General features: G+C 38.7%; 1 protein-coding gene across 1 annotated transcript; it reads right to left on the bottom strand.

The window, feature by feature from the left end:
• Positions 1-205: 205 nt before the first annotated feature.
• LOC100888150 (glutamine amidotransferase-like class 1 domain-containing protein 1) lies at positions 206-8,184 on the bottom strand. The gene is made up of 8 exons (XM_003728211.3): positions 7,991-8,184; positions 6,769-6,848; positions 5,952-6,057; positions 5,087-5,194; positions 4,338-4,441; positions 2,701-2,794; positions 1,698-1,809; positions 206-1,043 (listed from the first exon to the last, which is right to left on the bottom strand). Exons 1-8 carry the CDS (start codon positions 8,034-8,036, stop codon positions 1,019-1,021), a joined length of 675 nt encoding a protein of 224 aa, XP_003728259.2. The 5' UTR covers positions 8,037-8,184; the 3' UTR covers positions 206-1,018.
• Positions 8,185-15,586: the final 7,402 nt, after the last annotated feature.

Here is a 15,586-nt window from a genome sequence, read left to right as displayed (position 1 = left end):
TAACTCTAAGTTGGGCTTAAAAATTATGACAGCCATTGGAGTCTTTAAATGAAATATATTCAAAAGCAGAAATTCAAGTATTTAGACTTTTTATTAATTCCACATCCAGAACATGAAATCTCCTTGATGATAGAAAATATGAATGATTTCAATAAACAATGAATGCCTTTCAAAATAACTTTCACAAAATATTTTCAAAGATGCTATTAAATGGCTTTCCATACTTTTTAAGTCAAACTTAGAGATAAGTTCAACTTAGGATCTTTGTGAAACACCCCCCTGGCCTTTTCAACATGTGTAAATCTAGACTTGATGCTTCAGAAAGTTTGATGACCGAACAGTACTGAATCTTGCTTGACAAGTCACCAAAGTGCAGGAGTTTCAATCAATACCAGATTCTTCAGTTGGGAACAAAAGCCCCATTGTCATTTACAAAAATCACAGTCTCTTATGTCAAAGAAGTAGAGTGCTTTAAATTACAGTGCCAGTGTTTACCAGTTCATTTTGCAATTTTTCACTTTTGACCCTACCCTTTAATCCTTATGTATTGCTCACTCCATGGCTGCGGAATCATTACAAATATGGTATCTTTTTAAAGAGGAGTAAACACACTTTCTAATAATAACAATAAAAACAATGATTTTGCCATGATCAGAGAGCTATAAATAGACCAAATTGAGTTCCAAAACTTTTTTGAGGGATTTATTTGGCATCCTCTCTTAAAGCCCCACTGCACTACTTGCACTATCTATATAGCAAACAATGCCTAATCTGTGACCATTGGTCCCCCATGATCCCCTTTTTCTTATGTTAATTGTTAGTTGATTTGATGAGATAACCATCTGTCAGTAACCATGCAGGGAGATCTAATCCCTCCTGGCCAAACTAGTGCAGAGGTGCTTTAAAGAGTTCACACAGTTTACACGGTTCTAGACGGCTACATATACCAATACTTCCAAGGCATACCCTGTGGTAGAAACAACATACTGTAGATCATCCTCTATATATTCCATGAGCCTTACCATCCCACTGGTTTACCTTGCCTGTCAAAAACAAAAGAAAACAAAAAAAACATGTATATATTTGCTACTCCAAGGTTGATTTATCTGATCATTCATTTTACGAAGATGTACTTTCCCAATTCATTTCGTTTCTTGCCTTGACGGTTGAAATATAAGGTTCTCAAAGAGATTTACCTTGAGTTTGATTTATCTGATGGTTTACTTTACAAAGGTTTACTTTCCTAATTATTTCTTTTCTTGCCTTGTAAGTTGAAATATAAGGTTCTGAAAGGAATTTTCCTGGGTTTTTTAGCTACTATAGGGTTGTGGAACTGGTCATACCTTAAGTTTGTACTTGTAGCTAGTATAAGGTTTTCTGATTGATTGATCATAAACCTCAAGTTTGCAGGAAGCATAAGGTTCTTAAAGTGATCTACCTTGAGTCTGTAGCTAGCATAAGGTTCTACAAGTGATCTACCTTGAGTCTGTAGCTAACATAAGATTCTTAAAGTGATCTACCTTGAGTCTGTAGCTAACATAAGGTTCTAAAAGTGATTTACCTGGAGTCTGTAGCTAGCATAAGATTCTTAAAGTGATCTACCTTGAGTCTGTAGCTAGTATAAGGTTCTAAAAAAGATTTACCATGAGTTTGTGACTGCATGTCACTAGAATCTAAGGTATTGGACGTGATCCTACCTTGAGTTTGTAGCCAGTATCAGGTTCTGGACTGCCATGATGGTGGATGCTTCGTTTTGTCCCGTGATGAGACAGCGATCAACAACTACATGAATAGCACCTGCTTCACTGGCTGCATGTTAAGAGAACATATCAAATCATATCAAACAGAACATAAACTATCAAAGATAAAATTGAATTCATAAGCTTTCTTATTCTTTGTTTGTCAGAGCTCTTCAAATAGGGGAAATCTTTTTTTGTGTGTGTTTTGTGTTTGAGGAGGGAGGGGATCGCAAGAGTGCCCTAACATATGTTTAGGGCTAGATTTTATAAAAGATTTAGGGTAAGGGTACCAATTTCAGAGTGGAGGGGAGGGAGGTTTCAAACACAAGTCTGATAATTAATCCTGATCTTTCTCTTTATCCTCCCTCTTTCTTGTGTTTAATGATGGCCTCCATGATCTTTATTGCCCTATGTCTTTCAAGTGTTCTGCTGGTTGCCTCAACTACACAGGCAGCCAGGGATGCAAATGAGGGCCACAACATTCCCATATCAATTTTATTTGGTTTGTGAGAAAGGTAAGCAATCCCTTTTGTTTCATAATGCCAGAGATAACTGTGTCACAAGATGCGTGTCCACTCAAATTAGTGGTGGGAGTAGTGCATGCAAGCCCAGGTCCTAGAAACCTTTTGATTTAGGCTTCCTGTTCTAGTTCCAGTCGGAATCTGAATTTGTGAAGACCGAAAAAAAAAAAACAGAACATATAATCATAAAGACTGGTACCAAAAAATAGAAGAGAAAGAAAGGAGGAAAAGATACAGAAAGAGATAGAATAAAAATGAGAGCGAAAAAAGAGAAAGAGAGAAAGAAAGAAAGAGGGGGAATGACAGAGAGAGAAAGAAAAGGAGAGAGAAATAGAAAAAGAAAGAGGAAGATGAGAAAGTGTGAGAGAGAGAGAAAAGGACTGGGGAAATGAAAGGAAGAGAAAGAGAAATCCAGTGACGTATACAGTCAATGATATTACCTGTATATTTTCCAGCATTGTCTTTGATAAAATCCTCAAGAATTATGGGAAGACTGGCGAATGACGATGATCTCACCAACTCATACACTGAGGGCTGATGGATAAAAATGCATGAAATAAGGTGTGTCAAGGTAAAACTATAATTTGATTTGCTAGTGAGAGATTTTTTTACAAAACAGTGTATGAACTGACAATTAAGGCTCCATTGACAAATGCCGTGTTCAGGGATGCCAGTTAGAATTGATCAGAGGGCCTGAAAATCACCTAGAATGAGCTATTTTGTATACAAAAAAGCCTAAACTATGGTCTGAAAATACCTCACCAGGGCCTGAATTCAGGCTATTGCCTGAAAACTGGCATCCCTTAATGTTATACACAAAGCAAAGTCTTCAAAACCTGTGCCTATATCTTTGGCTATATCAGGACAGAAACAACTTTCCCTGGGTCAAATGTGAAGCCATAGCTAACAAATAAACCAGTGAGGAAGCTGTGTAAGCATTTAAAAATGATAATTACCATTATGATGATAATAATACTAATGATAATAGTAATAGTAATAATATTGATAATAATACTAATACTAATAACAATGATATTGATAACAACAACAATAATAATAATAATAAACATTAATTTAAAAAAATACAAACAATAATAGGAGGCATTTGTATTGTGCCATCTAGAACATCTATTCTGAGGCGCACAAGGAAAAATAGATAAGAAATAAGAGTATGAATGAGTGCCATATTCTTGTGTCAAGCATTGCTATGAAAATTTAGAATTTCAACTAGGATTTGAAACTCTGTAATGATTTTGTAGTTATCAACTCCATTGGTAATTTGTTGCACATAAAGGGTGCTGCAGCCAAGAAAGCCCATAATGATCCAATAATATCCTAGTCACATCAATGAGACAGACACAACAGTGACAACAGACCAAAAAACTGAGAAAACTTAGCCTGGGGAGTGTTTCACAAAGACTAAGATTGACTTTAAGTTGGACTTAACTATGGCAGGCCATTCATGCAACTATTTTCTCTCACCATTTACTGGCATTGGACTCTGAAGGGAGGTACAAATCATGGCCACAAATCTGCAGAATTTACATTCTTTGATAGTTAATTATTGAAGGAAAGAATATTATCTAAATATCATAATGGTGAGAGCAACCAGTGGCATGAATGGCCTGCCATAGTTAAGTCCAACTTAAGGTCGATCTTAGTCTTTGTGAAACACTCCCCTGAATGGATAAGAAGGTCAGTCTGGGATTAGTATGGGGTTGATTTTGGTAGGTTACTTAGGTGACGTTGCTGAGTGGTCTAATCACGTTACTGGGAATGCAGATGTCTCAAGTTTTTCCCAGGCAGGGCATTTACATGTATGTCGCCATTTTTGTTGTGGAAAAGTATCATTTCAATTTCGATTAAAACACATATTGTTCATGAATCCTCTGCCCGCATTTAGCTCTTAATCGATTAGATTAAAGGGATTTCTTAACCCATTGTGTAAAATTCTGTGACCGGGTTAATAATACCGAATAAGTGCTTTGGTCGATTACGCTGTAACTGGTAACGTGCTTTATGAGAAGCAGTTATTATTACTATGACTAAGGCATCAGTAGAAGATGTAACAACTTACAGCAGTAAGACAGTAAGATGCAAAGAGCCATTTTGAGAACTTGCCTTCTGTCTTCTTGGTTGAGCAGAGAGCAGCTACCCCTGATCCTATGGCACATATCAGTTCTGTACGAAGAGAAATTCAATCAATAAAGAAAAGGTTGAGCTGCAGAGAGTAAAAATTTGTGAGCTCTAATGAGCCAGTTCTGAGATCGAGATAAAGGTCATTTGTACCAAACTGTTAACCCATCAAAATGAATACTGGACATGTGAAATTGTATAGCAATGAATACATACTTCATCAAAGTTTGGTTTGAATTGCTTTTCAAGATGCTTTTCAAGTTATTGCTGCCACAAGATATTTTGGGGGTAGTTTTGAACACTTTTATGATCCTGTGACCTTTGACCTCTTACACCTAAAATCTAATCGGTTTATTCCTTTGGTGCATATTCATACTTTGTCAGTTTACTTTAAATTGTTTAAATGCTTTTCAATTCACCACAGTAACAAGACATTTTCTCTAGTAGCTTTTAACACTTTTATGACTTTGTTAACTTTAACCTCTAATCAGTTTATCCTTACATGCTCATATATTCTTGATCTGACTTTGGTTAAAATCTACTCAATGGTTCTTGAGTTTTCATGGTAATGAAAAGCAGGACGGATAGACGGAAGTAAAGACGGACGGACAACCCCAAAACATAATGCCTCTGGCACCATCTTTGGTGGCGAAGGCATGAAAATAGAACATCTCGTTCCTCTTTACTTACTCTTTTCAGCAACAAAGTGTCTGATGAGGTCACATAAAATCCTGTCCTTGGTCAAATCGTAGAGGGCGCCTGTACAGTCTGGTATCAACAAAGCTGCATATCTAGAAGCTGGGATAAGAATAGAAGAGAAAAAGAGCAGACAGCTCTCTATTAATTTGTCAAGGCGTCAGATCAAATCAGGCAAACCTTTGCCAACATTCAACCAAAGTCATCACGCATGTGCTCTAATCCTGTAACAGCAGTCAACATTAGAGCAAAACTTCTCTTCATTTGGCATCATCATTTGGCATTATCAGAAGAGGTAAAATTTATAGGCGACTGTGCATCTAGATATAGATACCACGAGCGAAAAGAAGAGAAAAGCACTACACAACAGAGTTAAGGCTCACTGGGCCAATAGCTCATGACAAATAACTAAAGCAAGCATTTGATAAGTATCTGCTGACACCCTCTAGTGGCTTAAAACTTTTATTCATTGTCAATCTCTCGAAATAAGTCTAATATTGTACTAAAGAACCAGGGGGTGTTGCACAAAGATCTTAAATCAAACTCTAAGTTGGACTTCAAAATTATGGAGGGCTCTTTTGTAGCCTTAAAACAAAATATATTCAAAGGCGAAAATTCAAGTATTTTAGACTTTTTATCAATTCCATATCAAGAACATGAATTTCCTTGATAATAGAAAACATTAATGATTTGAATCAACATTTTATGCCTTTTAAAATAGCTTGTACAAAATATTTTCATAGATGCTAACGGCTTTCTATAATTGTTAAGTCCAACTTAGGGATGAGTTCAACTTAGGATCTTTGTGAAACACCCCCCAGTTAATACTATTGCATAATTATTCTGAGATCTATCATACGTTCAACAACATCCAGTCTGAGAGGCATGGAGTATGGCTTTGAACGGAAGTCACTTATCCATCTTTTACTGTTATCATCATGTCCTACAAAGTCTCCTAGTCTACCCTGCAACAAATAGTGAGACAGAGAGAAAAAGAGGGGGCGGGGGAGAAATTGGTTACTTTATTCATCTTTTGAATAAATTATGACAGTACAATAATCATTCTTATCTGACTTGACTGGAGCTGAAAAAGATGAGGTAGGAGAGACGTGAGGAAAGAGATTTTACACAAATTGTCACACGAGGCAACAGAGAGAGAGAGTGAGAGACAAGATACATATAAAGAATAATGTAAATGAGCTATAGAAAGAAGATAAAGATAAATATTCAGCGCAAGGGATTAATATATCAAGAATTGCAAGAATATATCATATTGTCATTATTTCATTAAAACGGGTAAGAGCGATTTATTCCAACTTTGTAGGAAAAAGTGTACAATGTATAGGCAACAATTGTCTATTCACCTGTATCCTCAGACTTCGTCAAACGGGCAGTTTACAAGAAATAGCAATGGCACATTTAATCAACTACAACAGCTCCAGGTTACATTTCATAAATAGTAGGATTAGCACTTGGTTTATTACAATAGGCTTTTAGGTTAGACTATTAGCATATGGGTATTGTTGGCCTACAATGCTTAGTTCATGCTTGGTTTCCGTTAGGAAATACATCCAGTTTTAGAAATGATTATCTGATGGGGCAATACATGTATACCTATGCAAAATCCTTGGAAAAGCTCCCCATTATATTTCGACTGTCTCAATTCATTCATTTACCTCTATTGAAGCGAGTTGTACATTGAAGGCTGAATGAGCCAAGGTGAACGCATGGATGAAAGACTGAGCTTGGATTCCACCTGTATAATTCACAGAAATTAGAGGAAAAGAAGACGAAGAATAAGAAAGAGAAGAGGAAAAAGGGACAAGAAAAAGAAATAAGAAAAAAAAGGGGCAAACCTTATTAGAATGTGGGGGATTCCAAGGTCTCATCCCCTAGACTCATTCCTGAATACAAGGGTGGAATAATATCTACCCCATCCCCCTTTTTAAAACAAGCATCTGAATGCAATACATCTACATCTAATGAAGATAGATTTCCTGATGTAATAATGTATATCCATAGACCACATGCATAACTCTCAAGTCTCAAGGTCAGGAAATTTCATATTGAGAATTGGGTGTTAATGAAGTCAATCATTTGGTAATTGAGAAGGTGAATGTAGGATTAAAACCCCAAAATTTGTCTCTAATATCGACCCAGGCTTGTTCCGCCGAGACTAGGTATGTCTGGCTTCACTGACCATGCTGACTGCCTTTAGACTGAGAGCGACACAGAAGTACATCATATGACTACGAGTTGGTAAGGCTGCAAGGGGAGGTTGTATTAAAGGCACTGCAGCTCAGTTTGTGTGCGATTTCTGATCTCATTGCCTGCACTATTACTAGATTTATATAGCCTATGCCTAGATCTATGGCTTCAACTATAGTTCAAGAAAACTGACAGATTAGCTGAAGGCGATTCCTTATGTAAAGACAAACCAAAAATTGACTAGTTACCACCCCCCCCCCCCCCCCCCCCCCCCTCTCTCTCTCTCTCTTCTTGTATTTGTACTTGTGCATGCGTGGATCTGGAAGCTCAATTTTGAACAGAGTAAGACTAAGAGTAAGACTCAAGACTCAGAGATGCAAAAATCCGCTAAAAAATAAGAAATTTATCAATTTTCGAAGTTGTTATCACTAGAGACCTAATAAAACAAAGGCGAAACTATGGATTTTTGACTTCACTCGATGGCTCGACACTCGTCCTCTCATTTACGGCATAGATCTATGTAACGCGCTATAAAAACATATCGGTACAATGCGGCCACAACTCTGCTCCATGCATGTGTACAGGGAGCGGCCCCGCGGACGCTTTCGGCGGGAAGCTCCCTGGACTGCTGGAGCCACTAATGTGTTGCATGCTTTCGCCACCGACATGCACTGGTCGGTTGGGAATTACCTTCTGAACTTGAACTAAGTAGCAACAGACACTGTGGCTTGGCCATATCTCTGTTAAGGTCAGAGATGAACTCAAAATGGCATATCCCTCTTTCCACACATTTCTAAGAAACCACGTATAAAGCGAACTTTGAAACAATTCTTTGCTTTATACACGGAAACAAATACGTGGGACCCTACTATATATTAGAAAACGGACGTACGTGCAATGAATGGGCGGATCAACAGGCTCGTTCAAATGTATTTGAAATTTAAAAAAATATATGTTAAGTTTATCAAATTTACCTTTGAATGAAAAACCTACAAATAAACTTTATTATATACTATCAACTATTTAAAAGACAATTTGTTAACGGAAAAAGTTCTAAAAATGAGACTTTCTTGGCTTCATGTTTAATATTCATAATTGAATGCGTGCGCGCTATCGCTACATGTAGCACGTTTCGCTTGCTACGTAAGTGTACTGCTGCTACTGATTGTGCATAGCATGTGAACTGAATTAACTGTGCATATGAATTGAAGAGGAAATGCGTGCCCTCGCCTCGCTGTGAATTGAATGGAAGTTGGCCGGATTCCAGCCGGAAAACCAATTTGAAGGATGTGAAAAGTATAAGGGTCTACGATTAAAATTGAATTAATGTAACTAAATAAATTATTTATTCACCTGAATTTTAACAAAAACGAACAAAAATAATGAATTATATTATTATTAATATTAAACTAGAAAAGTTAAGGTTAAAAAAGACAGTAATTTTCCTATTAATCTCTATGTGTAATACATATATAACAATTGGAGGGGGGGGGGTAACTTTGGATCGGTCCGCTAGCGCTCAGAGAAAATACGTATTAAAGAGATTAATGGAAGTTCAAGAACAAGGTCTGATCTTTCGAAAAAATGATATTTTATCAAAAGTTAGGTGGTTCTTCGATAGTGGACTAGTCTTCTTGCAGACGGTCATTTTCCTAACTCTACGTGTACAACATAATGATGGAAAATTGGAAGGGGGAGTAACTTTAGATCGGTCCGCTAGCGCTCAGAGAAAATACGTATTAAAGAGATTAATGGAAGTTCAAGAACAAGGTCTGATCTTTCGAAAAAATGATATTTTATCAAAAGTTAGATGGTTCTTCGATAGCGGACTAGTCTTCCTGCAGACGGTCATTTTCCTAACTCTACGTGTACAACCTATGGGACAATCGGAGGGGGGGGGGGGTAACTTTGGATCGGTCCGCTAGTGCTCAGAGAAAATACCTATTTAAGAGATCAATGGAAGTTCAAGAATAAGGTCTCATCTTTCGAAAAATGACATTTTATCAAAAGTTAGGTGGTTCTTCGATAGTGGACTAGTCTTCTTGCAGACGGTCATTTTCCTAACTCTGCGTGTACAACATATGGACAATTGGAGGGGGGGGGGGTAACTTTGGATCGGTCCGCTAGCGCTCAGAGAAAATACATATTAAAGAGATTAATGGAAGTTCAAGAACAAGGTCTGATCTTTCGAAAAAATGACATTTTATCAAAAGTTAGATGGTTCTTCGATAGCGGACTAGTCTTCCTGCAGACGGTCATTTTCCTAACTATACGTGTACAACATATGGACAATTGGAGGGGGGTGGGGGTAACTTTGGATCGGTCCGCTAGCGCTCAGAGAAAATACATATTAAAGAGATTAATGGAATTTCAAGAAAAAGGTCTGATCTTTCGAAAAAATGATATTTTATCAAAAGTTAGATGGTTCTTCGATAGCGGACTAGTCTTCTTGCAGACGGTCATTTTCCTAACTATACGTGTACAACATATGGAAAATTGGAGGGGGGGGGGGCGGTAACTTTGGATCGGTCCGCTAGCGCTCAGAGAAAATACATATTAAAGAGATTAATGGAAGTTCAAGAACAAGGTCTGATCTTTCGAAAAAATGATATTTTATCAAAAGTTAGGTGGTTCTTCGATAGTGGACTAGTCTTCTTGCAGACGGTCATTTTCCTAACTCTGCGTGTACAACCTATGGGACAATCGGAGGGGGAGGGGGGTAACTTTGGATCGGTCCGCTAGTGCTCAGAGAAAATACCTATTTAAGAGATTAATGGAGGTTCAAGAACAAGGTCTCATCTTTCGAAAAAATGATATTTTATCAAAAGTTAGATGGTTCTTCGATAGTGGACTAGTCTTCTTGCAGACGGTCATTTTCCTAACTATACGTGTACAACATATGGAAAATTGGAGGGGGGGGGTAACTTTGGATCGGTCCGCTAGTGCTCAGAGAAAATACCTATTCAAGAGATTAATGGAGGTTCAAGAACAAGGTCTCATCTTTCGAAAAAATGACATTTTATGAAAAGTTAGGTGGTTCTTCGATAGTGGACTAGTCTTCTTGCAGACGGTCATTTTCCTAACTCTACGTGTACAACATAATTATGGAAAATTGGAAGGGGGGGGGGTAACTTTAGATCGGTCCGCTAGCGCTCAGAGAAAATACGTATTAAAGAGATTAATGGAAGTTCAAGAACAAGGTCTGATCTTTCGAAAAAATGACATTTTATCAAAAGTTAGATGGTTCTTCGATAGCGGACTAGTCTTCCTGCAGACGGTCATTTTCCTAACTCTACGTGTACAACCTATGGGACAATCGGAGGGGGGGGGGTAACTTTGGATCGGTCCGCTAGTGCTCAGAGAAAATACCTATTTAAGAGATTAATGGAGGTTCAAGAACAAGGTCTCATCTTTCGAAAAAATGATATTTTATCAAAAGTTAGATGGTTCTTCGATAGTGGACTAGTCTTCTTGCAGACGGTCATTTTCCTAACTATACGTGTACAACATATGGAAAATTGGAGGGGGGGGGGTAACTTTGGATCGGTCCGCTAGTGCTCAGAGAAAATACCTATTCAAGAGATTAATGGAGGTTCAAGAATAAGGTCTCATCTTTCGAAAAAATGACATTTTATGAAAAGTTAGGTGGTTCTTCGATAGTGGACTAGTCTTCTTGCAGACGGTCATTTTCCTAACTCTACGTGTACAACATAATTATGGAAATTTGAGGGGGGGGTAACTTTAGATCGGTCCGCTAGCGCTCAGAGAAAATACGTATTAAAGAGATTAATGGAAGTTCAAGAACAAGGTCTGATCTTTCGAAAAAATGACATTTTATCAAAAGTTAGATGGTTCTTCGATAGCGGACTAGTCTTCCTGCAGACGGTCATTTTCCTAACTATACGTGTACAACATATGGACAATTGGAGGGGGGGGGGGTAACTTTGGATCGGTCCGCTAGCGCTCAGAGAAAATACATATTAAAGAGATTAATGGAAGTTCAAGAAAAAGGTCTGATCTTTCGAAAAAATGATATTTTATCAAAAGTTAGATGGTTCTTCGATAGCGACTAGTCTTCCTGCAGACGGTCATTTTCCTAACTCTACGTGTACAACCTATGGGACAATCGGAGGGGGGGGGTAACTTTGGATCGGTCCGCTAGCGCTCAGAGAAAATACGTATTAAAGAGATTAATGGAAGTTCAAGATTAAGGTCTTATCTTTCGAAAAAATGCTATTTTATCAAAGTTAGATGGTTCTTCGATAGCGAACTAGTCTTTCTGCAGACAGTCATTTTCATAAGTCTACGTGTACAACGTATGGAAAATTGGAGGGGGGGGATAACTTTGGATCGGTCCGCTAGCGCTCAGAGAAAATACGTATTAAAGAGATTAATGGAAGTTCAAGATTAAGGTCTCATCTTTCGAAAAATGCTATTTTATCAAAAGTTAGATGGTTCTTCGATAGCGAACTAGTCTTCCTGCAGACAGTCATTTTCATAAGTCTACGTCTACAACATTACGGAAAATTGGAAGGGGGTGGGGGGTAACTTTGGATCGGTCCGCTAGTGCTCAGAGAAAATACGTATTAAAGAGATTAATGGAAGTTCAAGATTAAGGTCTGATCTTTCAAAAAAATGCTATTTTATCAAAAGTTAGATGGTTCTTCGATAGCGGACTAGTCTTCCTGCAGACAGTCATTTTCCTAACTCTAAGTGTACAACATATGGAAAATTGGAAGGGGATGGGGGGATAACTTTGGATCGGTCCGCTAGCGCTCAGAGAAAATACGTATTAAAGAGATTAATGGAAGTTCAAGATTAAGGTCTCATCTTTCGAAAAAATGTTATTTTATCAAAAGTTAGATGGTTCTTCGATAGCGAACTAGCCTTCCTGCAGACAGTCATTTTCCTAACTCTACGTGTACAACATACGGAAAATTGGAAGGGGGGGGGGTAACTTTGGATCGGTCCGCTAGCGCTCAGAGAAAATACGTATTAAAGAGATTAATGGAGGTTCAAGATTAAGGTCTGATCTTTCGAAAAAATAATATTTTATCAAAAGTTAGATGGTTCTTCGATAGCGAACTAGTCTTCCTGCAGACAGTCATTTTCATAAGTCTACGTGTACAACATATGGAAAATTTGAGGGGGGGGGGGATAACTTTGGATCGGTCCGCTAGCGCTCAGAGAAAATACGTATTAAAGAGATTAATGGAGGTTCAAGATTAAGGTCTCATCTTTCGAAAAAATACTATTTTATCAAAAGTTAGATGGTTCTTCGATAGCGAACTAGTCTTCCTGCAGACAGTCATTTTCATAAGTCTACGTGTACAACATATGGAAAATTGGAGGGGGGGGGATAACTTTGGATCGGTCCGCTAGCGCTCAGAGAAAATACATATTAAAGAGATTAATGGAGGTTCAAGAAAAAGGTCTAATCTTTCGAAAAAATACTATTTTATCAAAAGTTAGATGGTTCTTCGATAGCGAACTAGTCTTCCTGCAGACAGTCATTTTCCTAACTCTACGTGTACAACATATGGAAAATTGGAGGGGGGGGTAACTTTGGATCGGTCCGCTAGCGCTCAGAGAAAATACGTATTAAAGAGATTAATGGAAGTTCAAGAACAAGGTCTAATCTTTCGAAAAAATGCTATTTTATCAAAAGTTAGATGGTTCTTCGATAGCGGACAAGTCTTCCTGCAGACAGTCATTTTCCTAACTCTAAGTGTACAACATATGGAAAATTGGAAGGGGATGGGGGGATAACTTTGGATCGGTCCGCTAGCGCTCAGAGAAAATACGTATTAAAGAGATTAATGGAAGTTCAAGATTAAGGTCTTATCTTTCGAAAAAATGCTATTTTATCAAAAGTTAGATGGTTCTTCGATAGCGAACTAGTCTTCCTGCAGACAGTCATTTTCCTAACTCTAAGTGTACAACATATGGAAAATTGGAAGGGGATGGGGGGATAACTTTGGATCGGTCCGCTAGCGCTCAGAGAAAATACGTATTAAAGAGATTAATGGAAGTTCAAGATTAAGGTCTTATCTTTCGAAAAAATGCTATTTTATCAAAAGTTAGATGGTTCTTCGATAGCGAACTAGTCTTTCTGCAGACAGTCATTTTCATAAGTCTACGTGTACAACGTATGGAAAATTGGAGGGGGGGGGGGATAACTTTGGATCGGTCCGCTAGCGCTCAGAGAAAATAAATATTAAAGAGATTAATGGAAGTTCAAGATTAAGGTCTCATCTTTCGAAAAAATGCTATTTTATCAAAAGTTAGATGGTTCTTCGATAGCGAACTAGTCTTCCTGCAGACAGTCATTTTCCTAACTCTAAGTGTACAACATATGGAAAATTATGGATTTGTCTTTGGGCTTTTCTTCGAAAAAAATCACCCAAATGACCCTTAAATGGGAAGGGGTTTCGAGGCTAATATGAGTACACCCCCCCCCCCCCCCCCCCCCCCTCTAAAGGAGTAAAAATTGTTTGTATTTTTTAACCAAAAAAAAAAAAAATAATAATAATACCTGAATTTAATCATATAAAAGTTATATTCCATTCAAAGAAAAGGAAAGTAAACAGGAATTAAAAAAAATTCAAAGCATTCCGCATTCCCCTTTATTTATAAATGAAGGACTATATATATCGTGGAAATATTGTGAGAGGATGGGAAAGCGTGCGTATTTTTTCATTAAAGGGTCGATAAGACATGAGGCCCTATGCACTGGTGTACTGATTTTTCTCATTTTGGGGGTAAATTATGCGTTTTTATGCTTCTGTTTGAAAATTTCAAATTGCCTAACATACAGTCAGGAAAAAAATATGCCTATCGAGAAGCCTACATGTCAGGGACTGCAGAACGGGGGGCTCGGGGCTCGAGCCCCCCCCCCCCCCCCCAACCCCACACTTAAACAAAAGTATGTTAAAAAGAAAAAGAAACAAAGAGAGAAACTAAGAATAAATGACCTGCCAGTGTCACAAAAAACCCTGAGCTTACGGGGGCTCGGCCCCCTGGACCCTACCAAGGGACTGAGGCGGGCCCCTGGATGCTCATCTGACCGTAATAATAGTACCTAAAGCCTCTGAGCTTCCGGAGCTCTGCCCCTGGAGGAGGGACCCGGATGCTCATCTGATCGTCATTAAAATAATGCCTAAAATCCCTGAGCTTCATGGGGCTCGGCCCCCTGGACTACCCGCCATTAAGTGACCTGCCAGTGTCACAAAATATGGTATCTGAATATGCTTTACTGACCGTAATGTTATGCCTAAAAACCCTGAGCTTCCGGTGGATCCGTCCCCTGACCCTCGCCAGAGCGAGGCCACAAGCCTATGCAGGCTCGGGTCATTTCGCTCGCTACGCTCTACCGGATCATTAATACTCCACTCTGAAAAACGTTCCGCGTGGCCTGCATGTAACATGTAAGAGTGGTGGTGATGCATATTTTTCTTCTGCCCCCTAACGTTTTCGCTCATTACGCCTGGAAGGTGAGCCCCTCCCCCTGGAATATTTGCCCCCCCCCCCCCCAATCCCAAAGTTCTTCCGGCGCGCCCGGCCATGCCCGCAAACTCAAGGGTATAAGACTTTAAATTACGGTCAGATGGGCAAATTTCTACCACTGTCAGGTCAATAGTTGGCGTGGAGTCCAGGGGGCAGAGCCTCTAGAAGCTCAGGGGTTTTAGGCATAAAATTATGGTCAGTTGAGCATATTTTGATACTTCATTTGTGATATTGGCAGGTCACCTTTCTTTCTTTCTATTTTCTTTAACATACTTTTTCAAAACAGTGAGGGGGGGGGGGCTCGAGTCCCCAGGCACCGCTGTTCTGCGGACCCTGACATGTAGGCTTCGAAATAAGCATACTTTGGGCCTGACTGTACATTTGGGAATTTGTCATTTTCAAACAAACGCATAGAAAGTTTCGGCAACATTAATATTGTAAATCACTATAGTATAAATTGAAAATAAACCTCGATTGAATTTTATTTGAGACAACTGCCCCTGAGGCCTCCTCCCCCCCCCCCCCCCCCCCATCAGTACGCAAGTGTGTATGTCCTTGTATATTTCGTTTCTTCCAAAATACAGACCAGGGGCCCCGTCTTATTGAGAGTTGTGATTATTTAAATCAATCGCAAGTCCTCCAAACAATCGCAATTTCAACCACTCTTCTGCAAGGTTCTAGATTGCATAAAAGTCAAGAGGTTATTGGTGTCTATTACCTGTAAATCCTGGCAAAGGCTATGCCCCTTATTCCCGTCATATAAGGTCTATGACGGGAATA

The sequence above is a fragment of the Strongylocentrotus purpuratus genome, unplaced genomic scaffold (assembly GCF_000002235.5).
Source record: "Strongylocentrotus purpuratus isolate Spur 01 unplaced genomic scaffold, Spur_5.0 spur5_scaffold_18, whole genome shotgun sequence".
Lineage (NCBI taxonomy): Eukaryota > Metazoa > Echinodermata > Echinoidea > Camarodonta > Strongylocentrotidae > Strongylocentrotus > Strongylocentrotus purpuratus.
This window is presented reverse-complemented; position numbering and strand designations above follow the sequence as displayed.

Bases quoted from the DNA above. Each gene is read 5' to 3' on its own strand.
- LOC100888150 (XM_003728211.3), bottom strand. From the start codon at position 8,036: ATGGCCAAGCCACAGTGTCTGTTGCTACTTAGTTCAAGTTCAGAAG. The intron at 6,058-6,768 runs GTAAATGAATGA...TATTTGTTGCAG, and splicing joins TACAACTCGCTTCAATAGAG to GGTAGACTAGGAGACTTTGT. The intron at 2,795-4,337 runs GTAAGTTGTTAC...TTTATCCATCAG, and splicing joins CATCTTACTGTCTTACTGCT to CCCTCAGTGTATGAGTTGGT.